The sequence below is a fragment of the Euprymna scolopes genome, chromosome 30, assembly GCF_053919585.1.
Source record: "Euprymna scolopes isolate OS-2025 chromosome 30, ASM5391958v1, whole genome shotgun sequence".
In the NCBI taxonomy this organism is placed as follows: Eukaryota; Metazoa; Mollusca; class Cephalopoda; order Sepiida; family Sepiolidae; genus Euprymna; species Euprymna scolopes.
The window spans coordinates 82,218,719-82,237,667 of NC_136511.1; the positions used below are offsets into that span (position 1 = coordinate 82,218,719).

General features: G+C 32.6%; 1 protein-coding gene across 2 annotated transcripts in view; it reads left to right on the plus strand.

The window, feature by feature from the left end:
- Nucleotides 1–1,388: 1,388 nt before the first annotated feature.
- The window catches only part of LOC145254858 (centrosomal protein of 95 kDa-like), a 100,284-nt gene continuing 82,723 nt past the window's right edge, over nucleotides 1,389–18,949 (plus strand). The window contains exons 1-4 of one of the 2 annotated variants that reach the window (XM_080113713.1): nucleotides 1,389–1,546; nucleotides 6,124–6,164; nucleotides 8,919–9,047; nucleotides 10,657–10,890. In XM_080113713.1, coding sequence (XP_079969839.1) covers nucleotides 6,134–6,164; nucleotides 8,919–9,047; nucleotides 10,657–10,890 — 394 coding nt within the window. In that variant the 5' untranslated portion in view covers nucleotides 1,389–1,546; nucleotides 6,124–6,133. The remainder of the gene's footprint in view (nucleotides 1,547–6,123; nucleotides 6,165–8,918; nucleotides 9,048–10,656; nucleotides 10,891–18,949) is intronic. The other variant, XM_080113712.1, reaches the window with a different exon arrangement.

Here is an 18,949-nt window from a genome sequence, read left to right on the forward strand (position 1 = left end):
CTTGTCTGTTTGCTAGCTTGACTGTTGCTATTATCTATATCTTCCTCGTAGAGATCAGATAGAAGTTCGTTTGTTCTACTCTCATTGACCATGTGTTCACTGAAATGGTCAGGATTTATTGAAGGAACCAAAGTTGGTGCCACAGGAATTGCATACTTTCGATAGACTTTCAAAAGACTCATTATGGGCCTGCTTAGAATTGGTTTTCGGAGAATTGTCCAAGTCTGATCCACTAACGGAGTCCGTATCATAGCAAGATCTTTGGCAACGAGGCTTGCATTTTCTTAACTTATAATTCCATATTCCACAGGCATTGCATAATGGGGTTCCGTCTTCAGCATCTCGCCACAAGGGAGTTTTTTTCAACACCCACGTATATCAGAATGCGCAAACACACAACGTTGCGATTTGCTTATCCGCACACATGTAATAAAGGAACTATGTTGCGTTCCACACACAGTAATACAGCAAACAGGCTGGAATATTCAGATTTCTCCAACCTGACACATTTCAATGAAACTCCATCAAAAGGGAGACGTCAAAATTATTCTTCTGGACTTTATGCACGCTACAGACAAAATCAAACCAGTTTTTCTGTTCAACGCCCATCGTGGAAAATCACCACAGCGAACAGGAATTTAAATCTAATTTTCAACAAATTTTTTTCGAACCAGGGTTTTCTTATGTGATGATGAACACACGCACACATGCATAATTTGTATAATGAACACCCATTATAAGAAAACACTAACATTGGAACGATTTGAATTAACATTTCTCTAACACGTAAATAAATATTATTTCATATCAATACATCGATCTTGAGTTCTTTGTCAAGTGTCGTTATTTGCCGGAGTTATTTCTATATTTCTTATTTTATGTGTGTGAGGATGTGATTTGGTGAAAACCTACTGTTAATCGGAGATCTGGTTAAATTTACCTTTAACGGTCCCACGGATACTCTACCACTTTCGATTTCTAGAGATTCCTGCACCTGCAACCTCGATCTTAAAAATAAATCTCGATCATGAATTGGTGGACACCGACTGACTCACACCCTTACTAAATAGTGACTCTAGCTCAGATTCCTATAAGTGGGAACCCCGACTACAAAAGCAACACGCAAACACGCCGCCGCTCCTATAAAATGGCTCATATCTTCAGAGGAAATGTATTTAGCAAAATAATCATTATGAATGACCATAAATTTTGTGCATATATTGAAAATTAGAGTTAAAAACACATAGATAAGAACATCAATTATTTAAGGTGATCCAATGTATGTGTATGTGTGTGTATGTGTGTGTGTGTGTGTGTGTGTGTGTGTTAGAATCTAGGATAAAATTTTGAAGGAACTATTTCGTTTTTACACCGTTTTCAGCTTCTTATCTGGAAGGCATGACAACGAAAAATGAACCAATCAAAACGTTTCTTTTCTCGAACTCGATTGTTTAAAACGGGCAGATTTAAAGTCGACTAAAACAACACCCGACCGTATTTTATGAGCAGGATAATTTGATTCTAGGAATAAACTATTCGCAAGCAGGTATATAAACTGAAAAATAATACATGATGATAATTTACTTAAGAAAAAAATATATTTATTTCAACGATTATATAACGTTAGAATCCTCTGTTTTTCTCTGTTGTTTTTGACGCTGACGACAGGCATGGACATGTTATGAATTCTTGTTTTTGTTTTACACCCTCAAAAAATTGTGGTTGCCTATTTTTTTTTTAAATTAATTAATCATTTCTTGAGTTATTTATTTTTCGATGTTATTGTAAATTAAAATCCTAAGCTAATCAATCCCCTTAAAAAATTATACTTTTTTAGGCTATTACGAGTAGGCCTAAACACTGAAAAACTAGGCGGAACGGGGAAAAATGGTAATTGGGCAGTTTAACATCCTCCGACAAATTTAGAAAGCCATTCTTAACATGAGGAGGACTTTGTTAACTCTTCCCTTGCCGTAGACGGAACTCTTGAAAACAATCAATTGTATTATTTAGAACCTCATTGTTTAAGAATGATTCTTAACATGAGGTGAGGGTGACTTTTTTTTTTTTTAATTTTTAACTTTTGTACTTTTACTTAACAATTTAAAAATTAAATTTAACTTGAAAATCTTTAAAAAAAAAAAAAAAAAAAACGTTTCGTATTCTGCACTTTTTAGGCGTTCACATGTGTTTTGATGACCTTGCCACTCGGACTTAGGATTAGTAGTGAAAGCATTTAAATTAAATGATTTAATTAACCGCCTTAAAGAGTTAGAATGTGCCGATAAATGGAGATCATTTGACGTTAAATTTATATATGAAACTGATCCCACACTTTCTGCAAAGTTTTTTAAAAATATATACGTTTCATGAAAAACTTTCCCGTTTTTATTAATTAAATCGAAACATTTCCAAAAACAATTACGGATTTATGTTCTCTTTGACTTTCTTTATTTATAACTTTTTTTTTTTTCTTCATAGTTCTTTCCTGGAGTAATTAATATCTAGTTTAATTATTTTGTTATTTATTTCCTACTTCGGCCATAATTTAAAATACTGATTTCTCTCTCTGATTCTAATGACAGGTGCCCGAAAAAAATGGCGTCTCCATTTCGGCGATAAACTGTAGAAGTACCAATAATAATAATAATAATAATAATAATAAAAGGGTACAATCTCGAGGGGTGGGAGTGTCATCTATAATAATAATACCTTGTTTTCGTTTTAGTTGGCTTATTATCCCTAAATACAATTCTTCTTCTAAACTTAGATAACGTAGCGACTTTTTACTTTTGTACAAATGTTTACAGTTTAAAATAAAACGAAGACTTCTACATTGCTGGTATTATCTTTAAAAAAAAAAAAAGAAAAGAAAAAAAAATGTGATTTTAATGCTTATGTTGGCGTTTCTGGCATGCGAGACGAGCGAACGTGAAAAGGATATTAGCTTGTATAAGCTATTCTCTTTCTTCTCCGTTTGCTCGAGCGATGGTTTAAATAAAGGGAAATTAATAGACTTGTTTCTTATTCTAAAGTTGTCCCAATAAGGTACTTGTGCAGTTTAGGTTGAGAAAACACTTTTTTTGTTTTGTTTTAATTTTTGAAGAATTCTACTAGGAACAAAGGGAGACAATTCAAATAGTTAAATTTTCACGTAACTTATTAGTAAAAGCAAAATAAATACCAAATTAACACTAAACAAAACAAAGTCACTAAATCACAGTGTGAATAGATTGCAAGAAAAAAATTACGCATAGACAGTTGTAACAGAAACATCATTTCAAGTTAAAATCTATTGAGAAATGCACACATGTAAACCTTAGGTAATGAATAATAAGTTATCTACTATGGCCGTCGCATTTGGGCATATGGTTTGTTGATGAAAAAGCAAAATGTTGTTATCCGGAATGGAAAAGGAAATGAGCCCAAATTGGAAACTTGAAGCAAAACGCATAAACATCATTTATAACAAGCCGCACATGCATGGTCTCCCTCTGGTGCTGCATATGAAATGACGCCGCAAAAAAATAGTGAAGAAATGATGAATGTGAGAAGTGTAAAGGACCAACGTTGCCTTCACATTTTCATCAAGTTTAAGAAAAATCTAATGGGTGGGGCAAAAGTTGTGGAGTAAAAAGTGTCATTTTTTGCAACATTGGGGCATTTGTGACCCCTTTTGAGCTCCTGGGAACGCCGAATTCCAGTGAAAATGGACAAATGATGCAGTTTCATGCCTTAAGACATGTATATTTGAATTCAGCACCATGGAAAACTACTATATAGACATATCTATCAAGTTCTTGAGTAATATGAAAAAAGAGCTTCAAAAACGCATGTTTTTTAGACCTAAAAGTCCCAGAGGGATACGAACCAGAATTTTGCCAGGATCACCCATACTGAATTAATATTAAGAACAATATCCTCCACATTTTGGCCAAGTTTCAGGAAAATCTAATCGATGGATCAAATGCTATGGGGCCAAAAATGTCATTTTGGAGTATTTTTTACTTCTTTTGAGACCCTGGGAACGCTGATTCTCGGTGTAAATGGATAACAGTGCAGTTTCAGGCCTTAACACATGTATATTTGGGTTGACTACCATGAAAAATCACTATATAGTCAGACAAATCAAGTTTTTGTTAAGAAATATGAAAAAAGAGCCGCAAAAAAGGGGCGTTTTTAGCACTGGAAGTCTCCGGGGACACGAACCAGAATTTTGCCAGGGTTACCCAAACTGGATTTATAATAAGGACAATGGGCTCCACATTTTGGCCAAGTTTTAAAAAAATCTAATGAATGGATCAATAGTTATGGGGCAAAATGTGTAATTTTTTACAATTTGGGGGCATTTTTTACCTCTTTTGAGCCCCTGAGGATGCAACGGGAATTTTTGCAAAAAAACACTTTTTAACTGTGCACATCTATTTACTGAAATACAATTTGTGGCAAAATTTCAGGGAAAACTAATAGATGGTTATCTGTCAATGATCCGAACTAACAGACGCACGGACGAACGCCACTAAAAACATAGGTCTCTCTCCGATAAATCGGGGGGGACCAAAAAACAATCATTTTTACAAGAGGAATATATTTTTTTTTACTGTGCACATCTATTTAATGAAATACAATTTGTGGCAAAATTTCAGGGAAAACTAATGTACAGCTATCTGGCAATAATCCGGACACACGGATGCCACTGAAAACATAGGTCCCTCTCCAATAAATCGGGGGAACAATACATGTTAGAGATATTCTACGAGCCATTGCTTATTGATTTCTGTGAAATACCCTTTTCTAGAATAATGAAGAAAATGCTTGTTTTGCTTTTTCGGTTCGTTTTCAGATTTTTTCATTTTAAAAAGTAGTTTGTAAAGTAATAATAATAATCTACGGAAGATTAATGCAAGCAGCAGTAAACGTAGTCACTAGTTTTGTCTTCTCTACGCCAGCCTCTCGAACCAAAGGTTCTCAGGTCCTTCGCCACCCTTACTCAAGGCACGCCTCCATGCTGGTCTATCTTCGGCTAGCTCCTCCCACACATTTACATCGATGCCAAGAGCGATCAGATCCCGTTTGGCCATGTCTTTAAAGTACAGCATGACGACCACGGCTTCTTGTTCCATTTGCTAGTTCGCTGTAGAGGATATCCTTAGGGAGACGGCCATAGGGCATTCTGCGCAGGTGTCCAAGCCAACTCGATTGTCGGATCTTGAGTGTCTGGAACAAGGAGCAGTTGCCGACATGTCTTAGCACCTCTTTGTTGGTGATTCTATTCCACCAATTGATGCCCATGATATGTTGCAAGCATCGGAGATGGTAAACGTTCAGTCTTTTCTCGTGACGAGCATACGTGGTCCAAGTCTCTGCTCCATACAGTAGGGTACTCAGAACACAGCATTCGTAGATGTGGCATTTTGTGTGAGAAGTGAGGTATTTATTGAACCATGCTCTTTCACGTAGTCAGTTGAAAGTAGATGCTGCTCTACCTTTACGCGTTTGTAGCTCCTGTTCAATGGATAATCCCTTGTTGATGTTGGATCCAAGATATGCAAAGTTCTCGACAGTTTGTAAAGAGGGGCCATTAAAATCCTGTAGGGAAACAATAAAAATAAAATTAGGATCCTTAGTTACTTGTGTCTCCACAAGGGCAGAGTTAGACACAAGGTCAGTTCTTCATAAAATCCAACCGTCCAAAATGATGCACTTTGGATTGGGACAAAAATAAAAATTACAGCAGTCTAGAAACACTTTTCCTTCATTGACCACAGAGAGAAACGATATTGTATTCATATCTCGAACTAAAGACCAAGAAATACAATTAGGGTTGTGCCAAAGATTAATGACTACTTTACACTTAAAGTGAACAAAGGATTTTTTAAAAACTGGATTTATGAATAATATTATCTAGTGTTTTTATCTTTTTTTAAAAATCCCAAGTGGTGATATATAATTTTGTTGTTTGCTTTGCAATATGGACAACACACACTCTTTAACCCTTATCCTCGAGTGGCCCCTGGGCCTTGATAAGTAGTGATGCTTATGTAAAAAAAAAATGTCTACTGCTAATGTTTCTAGCATTGTATGAGTTTCTTTATATAAATTATTCTTTTCCAATTCTTTCAGGTGTCTTAAGATGCTGAGAACTCTATCCACTGTTGACCAAGGTAAGAAGTTTTTGCTGGAACACATTACTACAGAACCGAAGAATAAATGTAATTGAGATGGATAGATTGTACAGTTGAATGATGATGAATTAAAAAAAAACTCCACATACCATCTATTCAAAACAACAGCTAACTTTGAAAACGGCAATTCTCCCCCCTCTGTCAAAAACATTGAGGACTTATTGGTCTCCCGACAAAAGGAGGGTGGACCTGTAAATTCACTCTCATCTATTCGTCCATCCACACTTTTCTCAATAACTACGCCTTGGAATTTTTTGAAATTTTGCACAAACATTAAACATGATATGAGTAAAAAAGTAACAGAATGGATTTTCCGGGAAAACTTCGGTTGCCCCCCTAGGGGTGCCTTTCGGGTTAAAATGGCTAAAATTGATACTTTTGTACTTATTAAAAAAAAAATTGATGCCTTGGATTTTTATAAAACTTTCTGAAAAGTTGTAACTAACTAATTTTTATATAATTTTGTTTGTCTATACTTCGCGATAACTCTTCGGTGTGCCACAGTGGCTCTTTTGGAGCTGATAAAAACATTCCCTTTTCAGGACTATTTTACCATATTTGTCCAAAATTTTCTGTGTATGTCTATTTAACAGTCCTATTTAGGACTTTTGGGGCTAAATAGGAGAGGGCCAATGCTGAACTTAGTCATTTTTTTATGCCTTGTTCACTGTGCACTCACGGAGGACTATGTATGCTTCACTTGTTCATCTATGTTATCGTGCTGTTATTATTTAGAAACCCATTCATAATGTTATTATTTAGAAACCCATTCGTAATGTTATTATTTAGAATAATAATAATGTTATTATTGAGAAACCCATTCGTAATGTTATTATTTAGAAACCCATTCTTAACATGGGGAAAGGAAGATGTTTTGTAACTATTCTGTATTTTTACCTAACAATTTAATAAACAAAAATACTGTAAAAAATTGAACTTAACTTGGAAATACTATTTAAAAAATAGCATGGTAACATAGATGCACAAAAGCCAAACATCGTTTATGTAATGTGATGATAAAACAGAGAAACAGAGGAAAGTTAGGTACTTGTACAATTCAATCAAGACATAAAAAAATGAAAATATCGAAAAAGGTTATATTGCACATATCGGTTATGGAACGAAGTTCTCCGAAAAAAATTTCACTTAATTTCATTAAGTAGTTTGTTTTTTTTTACAATGAAAAAACAATTTTTTATGATACCGAGCAAAAGGTTCGATTTTTAGCAAGAAAAGCTAGTATTAAAGGAGGGAGTGTCGGCACTTTAACTGGAGTTATCTCCCCGTGGCATGTTTAACAAATTCCATAATGGCTGACTTCAACGCGCTCTCATAAGAATGTGTTTTTCCGCTGTAAAAAAAAAACTACTCGATCAAATTGAATGAAATTTTTTTTCAAAGATCTTCAGTCCAAAACAGATACGTACAATATAACCTTTTTTTCGATATTTTCATTTTTTAATGTCTTGATTAAACTGTACAAGTGCCGAAAGTTACAATGTTTCCGAAAGCAAATCCAAGATCCGTGTGAGTGGCTGTTGACTCCTATGGAGATTATCCACCCTTGTACAGCTGTTGTTTTTAGTGTTGCTGGGAGTGCACATTGGAGAAACCAAGGCCTGCCCAATGAAGATGCCAGTTTAGTTACTGACAGTCTGACCATAGAATAGGTAGTATGGTTCTTTTTCATTACAATAGCAAAATTTGAAAATCAAAATATTGAATTTCAATTAAAACCAATGACATCTAATTGTAATGTCACATAATGAACATATCCAAAAATTATGAAAAACGATAAGTGAAAAATTAATTATTAATGAGAATAGTTTTCGAAGACAATTAGCAAAATTAAGTTTTGCAAAAAAAAAAAGAAAGAAACCGAAGAGTTTGACTCGTTACAAAAGAGATAAATATTTTCTGAAAATTGAAAATCTTTGGCCAATTTAACAAAACTTGATTTTCGTTGTCTTAAAAACTTATTTCCATTAATTATTAATTTTCTACCGTATTGTTTTTCATAATTTTTGGATGTGCTCATTATTGTGACATTACAATTAAATACTTTTGATGGGACGATTCCAATGCCCCCCCCCTCCCCCGTACTAAGGACAAGTGGCGCAGTGGTTAAAGTTCTTGGAAAAATCAATTGTAAAAGTGAAGGTTGAAGGTTCAATCCTCAGTGTGGGTGACCGAAAAAATACAATTGCGAATTACTTAGGACCCCAATCCAGTCGTGGCTGATAGAATGAGAGCATGCTACTCCCATGAAGTAAATGAAGGGTTCCACTCGAAATTCTGTCCAAATTCCCGAGTTTGACAGAAACATTCCCAAGTTCGACAAGATACACCTGAAGAAAGTCAGGGGTTACATCGACTGAAATGTAAAAATCACACTCAAGATGAGAACAGTAGTCTGATGAATCCAAATATCATGAATAACCAATCCTCATCTCAAAAATTCAGAAACAAGGTCAGAGTTTACATCAACCAAAATGTGAAAATAATGTTCCAGATGAAAACGGTAATCCAAATAATATGAAAATCTTTCCTGCTATATTTTTCTGCTTTTCCTTTTATATATATATATATATATATATATATATATATATATATATATATATATATATATATATATATATATATATAGATATATATAGATATATATAGATATATATATATATAGAGAGAGAGAGAGAGATAGAGTTTAAAAATTATTTAATTTTTACTTTTTAGGTTTGGTTGAAGTGGCAAATAGTCTTTTGGCACAATTACATGTTCCATTCATTGTTGAATCCTTGGAGGATATCACTGCCAATGTCTTTATCATTTTATTCGAGGGTCTTTATGGAGAATCCCTTCCAGGTGAGTTACTAAATCTATATCACCATGACTTTTATTTTAAACAAAAGGTAAAAATAAATACTTATGAAAAGAATAAACTATGAGTATTATGCCATTCTATATTGTAGGCCACTTCATGCCAAAGCTGAGCACGACTGGCATCCAATTGACAAAGGTTTGATTGTCAGAAATTTTGAAAAGAAATTAAGTCAACTATATTTGAAAATAGATAGAATAACATTTTGATTTATACTTGAGGATAAGATGTTTTGAAAATTTGAATTTATAAGTTTAAGAAGCCAATACAAGCCAATATGAATTTTTTTTTTGTTTGAAATAAATATTTATTTAAAATCAACTTAGTTTCAACTATATAACATCTTCAGGTATAGGTTTTTCCTTTTCTTCCTTGTGACATGATGCCATTACAAAAATAAATTCTGTGTGATTTCTGGGGTTTTTTATCAAATACTAGCAGTTCAGCCCAGCTTTGCTCGGGCCCTATGTACTGTTCATAACTTTATGTGCATATGTATATATATATATATATATATATATATATATATATAAGTTTGAATCGTATCCAGGTAACCTATATCCAAAATTGGCAGAGGAGTTTGGTAGAGTCTGCAAAGGTCAACTTTTTCAACTTTGATCTCTTGGCAGCCAAATTTTTGCCTAAAAACTGATTAAAAAGCTTGCTGCATGTTTGAATACCCTTTATGTAAAATTTTAAATGTTTAGACCCAAAATTGGCAGAATAGTTTGCTAGAGACCGCAAAGATCAAATTTTTTTAACTTTGACTCCTTGGCAGCCAAACTTTTGGCCAAAGACCAATTAAAAAGCTTGCTCTATGTCTGAATACATTTTATGTAAAATTTAAAATGTTTAGAGCAAAAATTGGCTGAGTAATTTGGTAGAGACTGCAGAAGTCAAATTTTTAAAAACTTTGACCCCAATTTTGACCTCTTAACATTTATTGTTTTGGGCTCAAATCAAATTAAAAAGTTTGATCCATGTCCAAGTAACCTACATCTAAAATTTCAAGTGTTTAGACCCAAAATTGGCAGAGGAGTTTGGTAGAGTTTTCAAACCTTAAATCGTTAAACTTTGACCCCTTGACAGCCAAATTTCTGGTCGAAAACTGATTAAAAAGATTTTCCCAAATCTCAATACCTCTTATTTCAAATCTCGAGTCTGTAGACTGAAAATTGACAGAGTAGTTTGGTAGGGAAATGTACAGACACAGATACACGCGCACACACACACACAGACAATTTCACTTTTATAGATATATATATTTTAATGAGGGGGGTAGTCATATGATGTCATTAGCATAGTGAAAAAGTATGTAGTAGTGATCCTCGTTCAATCCCGAGTAATGTCGAATCTTCTTTTTAGTAATAAATACATTTTAAAAATATGATTATCCAAGAATTTTTTTGTTTTGACAATTTTTTTTTTAGTTTTTAACTTTTATGTATTATTTGAACTTCTGTTCTCATATTATTCTAAAATGTTTCTGCCAATGTAATCTCATCAAAGATGAGAACAGTAGTCCGAATGATATATCAATCATCATCTCAAAAATAATGAAACATAATTTTTTTTTATTTTCTACTTTGACAGAATTATTGCCGAATCCACAAACAAAGCAGGATGACATTCACAATTGCCAAATTGTTATTGATGTTTTGGCAGACAAGATTCTTAACACATCTTTATCTCATATCACTGGCAAAGATATTGTTGAAGGCGATCGGACATCAGTGGCCAATTTGTTGGAGATTTTAACTGGATTATTTGAATTTCTCACTGAAAAGATAGAATTTGAAAAAAGCCGTGATGAGGAACAGGAAGAGGGTAATGTATGACTTCTGAAGAGTTGTAATATATCGAGATTGGAGGTTCGTTAGTTAATTGTAGGCACCGCCAAAACTGGGGGGGCAGGTCAGTACTTTTTGACGGACCGTCTTTTTAAAAATCTACCAAAAATCAGGTAATTATCTGATCAATACAAAATTTTCAGCGATTATTAAGAGAAGAATGAACTTTATAACAGTGTACTTATTTTTCATAAACGATATTTATATATATTTTTTTTTTTTTTTTTTTTTGCTTACAAACCCCCCCCCTTGTTTTGAAGTGGGAACAAATATGCTTAAAATAATCATCTGAAACTGAACAAAACATATTGTGTTGTTGTAAGGGACAGAATTATAGATTTAAAAAAAAAAAAAAAAATTGTTTGCATACCTTATTTTGACGTCTGAATATCAGAACTTCGATTGTGTTTAATTATCCCGCTTTGGAGTTTTGAAGTGTGAAATTCGGTGAATATGTTAAGTAAAATAATTAATTTAAGTTAAGCAAAACAAAAAAAAATTTTTTTTAATATTTATACGAAAAAAGCCATTTTAAAATCTTTGATAAATAAATTAACAATTTTTTTTTAGCGAGCCGAATAATGCATGACCATTATTAAACAGGACATGCTTTGAAGAATCGATACAAAAAAAAAAAATTCGATAAATATTGTGCCCTTTGTGTTAAAAATAGCATCATTTTTTTCGATCCTGTTTGAAAACGTTTGCCGCCTTTCGACTACGGTGGACCAAACGCGCTGAAATAATTTTTTTTTATTCTGCTTTAAATTGCCCCACCCCCATTTTGAGGAGCCTGGCCCCCACACACATACACATTAAAAACCAAACTCATACAAATGGTCACCCATCTGGTACTGGCCAGCCTCAGCTTAATAATACATTGAAATTTTCGTCACTGAAAAATAAGTTTTTTTTGGCCTGTTTGATCTTCCATAGTTTGCTTCTTATCAAACGCAAACGTAAACAGTGTCGATCTAGAGTCTAGATTGACGCGAAATAACGGGTTACCTATATGAATAAGTGGAATTATTTGAAATCCAGGTACTTATATTATAATATTTTTAATAAATAAATAAATTATTTCAAAAACCTTTTTTTTTTTAATATTTATGTACGTTTTTGTGCAAGACAAAAAATGTCAATTGTTAACTTTTTGGGAAAATTTAACATTTAAATTTAATTAAATATAGTAGAAAAAGTTTTACATTATTCTGTTTTCTATATGATAAAATTCAGGGTTTTATCTTTCTGGAAAAAAAAAAGTTACTCAGAAATAATGGATTTTAATAAATGTAATTTCGTTTTAAAAAACAACAACAACTTGATTTTGCGGCCATTTTTGGCGGTGCCTAGTTAATTGTTATGATTAATTTCTATACTTAATTGTTACAACCATTTGCTCGTTTCATAAAATGTTTATAACGTTCTTTAATAGTTCTGTACTCGTTCATAAAGGGATTATATCTTATTAACTTAATTTTTTTAGGTTTATAATTATGGCATATCAATCCTTTTGGGTTTTGCAACAAATGTGTTTGCTACAATAAGATATCATGTAACATACTTTCGTCTCCTGAGGTTGTGTGTCTTCAAGTTGCTTGCATCTGTCTCACCGTTCCTCACCCTCTGTAAACAAAAGCCTTTCATAACACAGCAATAATAGACGCAAATATCTTGTGCTTTTTTTTATGTAGTTGAGCTTTATTTTTGCTTATCACCGGGTTGATGTTTCGTTGCCAATTTCTTGCCAGTTCCTTTTTCTAAATGGGGTAAGTGTCCTGGATTTTTGCTACATTTCAACCACAATTTGGTTTTCCTTGCTCCCAGGAAGTGACCGTATCTGTCATCAACACATGCATGTGGCAGACTGTCTAATCTGCTTTTATCACTATCCAGAAAGAGACTGTCTCCTTTCCAGTTTTACTCCCTCAATATGAATCTTGTGACAAATCTCATCAATTTTCATGTTCACGAGTTTGGCCCAGCACAGGTTTTGTATCTATTTACATCTCTGACTTTTCCTGTCACTCAGCCGCATTGTGTTCAGCGACAGATTTTTGAACTCAAATAACTTCACACTAAAACAATGAAACCCGTAGCTCAAATCTATCTCTAATGCACTAGCTAAAACTGTCAGTCTGTCTATGTGGAGCTCCATTATATAACAGAATGTAATAAAAAAAAAAATTTTTTAATTTTAATTGGAAAACTAGAATGTAGCAAGAATATCAGTAAGAACATATTTTTCTATTTGGGTGTTGATTCTTGCCAGTCTTCCTGGGATGAATTGGAATATGCAGCTGATTTAGAAGTCGGCCCAAGTTCAGTTGTAGATAGGAGTATGAAATTTACTTGTTTCGTTTAACTCTGCTAAAACTTACCTCATGTCTTTCAATCATAAGAGTGTCCCTTTTTTCATAAGATTTTTATGAATGGCTCTACTCTTGAGGAGAAATCAACCCTGAAATTCTGTCTTTCTTTCTCATCAGATTTTTTTTTTAGGAATTTGTTCATAAGCTTCATTGCTCTTTCTACTTTTCATAAAGCCGGTTCTTTTTTTGCTTGAAACATTTTCTTAACACCTGAATCTATTCTCTATCTCTGCAAATCTAATATCAGACCATGTATGGAATATTGTTGTCAAATTTGGGACAATGAATCTCTCTCTCATTTGAGGGTGTTTTAGATGATGTATCCTTCTTTGTACCCTCTCTCTCTCACAGACATGATGTTACAAGTTTCAGAATTATAGCATGTTTTTTTCAGAATTGTCTTCTCTATTCCATGCTTCTTTTGTTCAAGTTTGTTGGTCTAATGGTTTCCATCAATTTCCTGTTTTGATGTTTCATAATACAGTTTCTTATTACAGTAGCTTTTTTCTAAGAACTGCAGGCTTCTTCTTGTTGACTGTTTTTTCCCCACCTATAACCTTGGTGTTTTTTAGACTAAGAACAATAGGCATCTCCTGTCTTTTCCATAGTCATCTTTTGTTCTTGTTAGCTCCTTACATAAAGTGGCGACGTCAGAGACGTAAACAAGTACAAAACCTGTGCTGGGCCTAACTCATGAGAATGAAAGTTAATGAGATTTGTGACAAGACTCACATTCAAGGAGTGACATTGAAAATAAAGAGAAACAGTCTGTTTCTGGGTAGTGACAAAAACAGATCCGACAGTCTGCCACGTGCAAGCGATGATAACACATGCAATTATTTCCTAGAAGCAAGGACACCCACATTGTGGTTGAAATGTAGCAAAAATCCAGGACACTTTTAAAGAAATTGGAGCGATTTCTACATAAAAAAAAGAAAGCTCTTATTCATTTAGAGATGAGTATTTTCTACTATTTTTTTTAAATCTGTGTTTTTTTTTGCGTTTGTGTGTGTGTGTGTGTGTGTGTGTGTGTGTGTGTCTCCCTGTCTTTGTGATTATTTCTTGCCAATTGTAAATGTTTTATCAGTATCATAGACGACTGTTGTCTGTTTTCTTTAGTTTTGAACAATTTAATTTTGCCATGCAGATGTGAGTTATGTATCTAGGAATTTTGTCTTCAAACGAGTGTAAATGTTTTTATTAAAAACAAATATAGACAGGTTGGGATAGAAGGAAACGTTTTTTTCCCTAAGGCTTCTTTACCTATATATTTTAAAAACACATGCTAAAAATATACTGTAGTTCTTGGATTGATATATGTTCAAAAGAAATTTTGGTTTAATTGTTCTCATCAGACATAATTTATAATTAACTGAACTGAACTATCTCTCTGTTAACTACTTGTGTGTTTCTTTTGACTCTTCCATGTTCATTCAACCACTTTTAATATTTCTTAATAACTTGGTGAGCATTTAGAGAAAGAATAACGATCTAATTTATGTACGCACCATTAACACATACGTAAATTAAATGGCAAAATAATTAGTCTCTTTACTTCTATGTAAAACTAACATGCCACTCGGCATTGCCTTGTCGTAAAATATGCTTAAATATAATATTTTAATTCATGCAGATTTCATATTCGTTATTATAAAGCAAATTATTATATTTTACCCAATATAAAGTAGTGATTTCAAAAGTTTTTAAAAAATATGACTTGGGTGCCATCAGCTAGAATTGAAACCAAAACATTTAGCTATCAGATAAGTACTGTATTAAACATTTACGTATTAGCTACAACATTAAATCCTTTACAGTAAAATCATGCAGGCATGTTATCTAGATTTAAATGTGATATATATACACACAAGACAGTTGAATTTGCACACATATAACCATATATACATACACAAGACAATTGGATTTGCACACATACACTCATATATATATATATGGCATAATCGCGTTGACACACCGGTTCTCGTCAGATCAATGAAGTTTAGCAACATTGAGCCTGGTTAGTACCAGATGGGTGACCATTTGGGAATTCTAGGCGCTGTATGTGCTCTCCGCTTATCTCGGCATTTGTTTCCAGTCGTCCTGTACTTCACTTGCCACTGGTATTAAACAATGTCGTCTCAGAAGAGGTGTGGTTGGAATTGCGCACCTCCTGCCACAAAAGTTTCATGCACAAGCAACCCTTCATGGGTATCCATAGTCTGTCTAAGACTGAAGGAGCCTGCTTTATATATATATATATATATATATATATATAATATAAAATAAAAATTATAACACGGAAATTACATAATTGTCGATGCAATAATTTATTTCAACCTTATGGTATTTTCAAGCATCTAAATCAGACAATTACATTTTTGATACTGAAAAAGAAAAGAAAAGATCGGGCTTCGACCCTCAAAAAACCAAAGGTGGTGGTAGTAGCAATCCACTTAATACATTTATAGAGAGGGTGGTAGGGATTTAAAAAAATAAAAATTAAAAATAACAAATAAAAATATTAGATTAGACACTTATAAGCGGCAGCTCGATGTAACCATAGATACACACACACACACACTCACACACACACACACGCAACACATACACATACACCTACACCCACATACACACACACACGCCTCTAAGATGTACGTTCTGACATGTAAATGCCTTGACACGCGTTTACTAACCTAGGAAGAAGGGGCGAAAGTATACGGATATATAGTGAAAGAAATAGAACAGCGCGTAATGGAAAAAAGAAGAAAAAAAAAGAAGAAAAAAAGAGGAAGAAAAGAAGAGGATACAGTGATCTAATCTTAACTGTCATATTAGTCTAGAAACTCTGAGAAAAGTAAGGGAAATAAACTGGATGTTTGTACACGCGTCCTATAGTTAATTGAGTCATGGAAAGTAGGTCTATTAAAAGATAAATAAATTAATAAAAAAATAAATAAATAAAAATAAGAAAATAAAAATAAAAAGAATATTATATATAAAGTTTTAAAACTATCTGTATGTTATTATGTAAAAATTAGTTAGAAATAAATATTATCTTATAATTCATTTAAATATTGTATTTGTAATATAATACTATGAATTTAAAAATTGAGTCTTATGTATTTAATATTTTATATATTTTCATGTAAATAATTTTATTGGTGATTATAGCGGTCGTTGTAATTAATATTTCAATTCTTAATTGATTAAGAAGTGGGAAATTGTAATATTGATCGCCCCCAATTCGATAGGACGTATCTAGTTTCGGTTAATATATACTTTTATTCACTCCGTACAACAAAATTATTCTCATGCACGCATAAAGAAATAAGTAAAATAATTATATTTTTGTGTTGATTTGTATCAAATCTAATAATATCTAGTTTTAGTATTTGGTCTTTTTGACTTAACTCAGTTTAATAACTAATGTATTATCTGCAGAGAAAAATTATTATCTTAAGGCTATCTCATTTATTTATAAGTAATTTGGATAAACCAGGTACTTCGGGGAATATATATATATATATATATATATAAATATATATATATATATATATATATATATATATATATATGCCTAGCTTAGATTTCGGACAACAAATCGTAAAGTAGTTATTATCGAGTATATACTGGACAACACTATAATTGCCAGTGGGGTGGGGTAGGATGGTTTATCGTAATTAATCTAGTGGTGTTAGATTCGGTGTCTTTACCATTATAGAATTCTCTGTTCATCGGATCTAGAGTTATTGGTTATTTTAAATTTACATTTATGTCTACATCTGGCCATCAGTTCATCTCGTTTGTTTAGGAGATTACTGTGTTGGTACTTCAGGATTCTTATTTTTTCCTCGAGGCATAAACTGCATCTCTGCCTAAAGCCGTTTGGAACGTCCGAATGACATAGGATTGAACATGAAATCACTGGGGATCGATTTTCATTTTTTAATAATAATAATAAGAATAATTAGCACTCATAATAATAAAATATTAAACAACTCTAATAGAAATAAGGCGACAGTAGACAAATGTAACTGCCAAGTGAAAAATAACTGCCCACTGGACGGTAATTGTAAAGTTGAGTGCGTGGTTTATAAGGCCAGGATCCACCCAGAAGATAATAAAAGGGACAAAAAGGTTTACTTCGGTATCTCCGCCGGAAGCTGGAAACAACGTTTTTATGACCACAAACATTCTTTCAATAACCCAGAACTTAAGAATAAAACCGAGTTAGCTAAACAATAGTGGTTATTAAAAAATGAGAATCGATCCCCAGTGATTTCATGGTCAATCCTATGTCATTCGGACGTTCCAAACGGCTTTAGGCAGAGATGCAGTTTATGCCTCGAGGAAAAAATAAGAATCCTGAAGTACCAACACAGTAATCTCCTAAACAAACGAGATGAACTGATGGCCAGATGTAGACATAAATGTAAATTTAAAATAACCAATAACTCTAGATCCGATGAACAGAGAATTCTATAATGGTAAAGACACCGAATCTAACACCACTAGATTAATTACGATAAACCATCCTACCCCACCCCACTGGCAATTATAGTGTTGTCCGGTATATACTCGATAATAACTACTTTACGATTTGTTGTCCGAAATCTAAGCTAGGCATATATATGTATGTATATATATATATATATATATATATATATATATATATATATATATATATATATATATATATATTTTTTTTTTTTTTTTCCCCGAAGTACCTGGTTTATCCAAATTACTTATAAATAAATGAGATAGCCTTAAGATAATAATTTTTCTCTGCAGATAATACATTAGTTATTAAACTGAGTTAAGTCAAAAAGACCAAATACTAAAACTAGATATTATTAGATTTGATACAAATCAACACAAAAATATAATTATTTTACTTATTTCTTTATGCGTGCATGAGAATAATTTTGTTGTACGGAGTGAATAAAAGTATATATTAACCGAAACTAGATACGTCCTATCGAATTGGGGGCGATCAATATTACAATTTCCCACTTCTTAATCAATTAAGAATTGAAATATTAATTACAACGACCGCTATAATCACCAATAAAATTATTTACATGAAAATATATAAAATATTAAATACATAAGACTCAATTTTTAAATTCATAGTATTATATTACAAATACAATATTTAAATGAATTATAAGATAATATTTATTTCTAACTAATTTTTACATAATAACATACAGATAGTTTTAAAACTTTATATATAATATTCTTTTTATTTTTATTTTCTTATTTTTATTTATTTATTTTTTTATTTATTTTTTTATTAATTTATTTATCTTTTAATAGACCTACTTTCCATGACTCAATTAACTATAGGACGCGTGTACAAACATCCAGTTTATTTCCCTTACTTTTCTCAGAGTTTCTAGACTAATATGACAGTTAAGATTAGATCACTGTATCCTCTTCTTTTCTTCCTCTTTTTTTCTTCTTTTTTTTTTCTTCTTTTTTCCATTACGCGCTGTTCTATTTCTTTCACTATATATCCGTATACTTTCGCCCCTTCTTCCTAGGTTAGTAAACGCGTGTCAAGGCATTTACATGTCAGAACGTACATCTTAGAGGCGTGTATGTGGGTGTAGGTGTATGTGTATGTGTTGCGTGTGTGTGTGTGTGTGTGTGTGTGTGTGT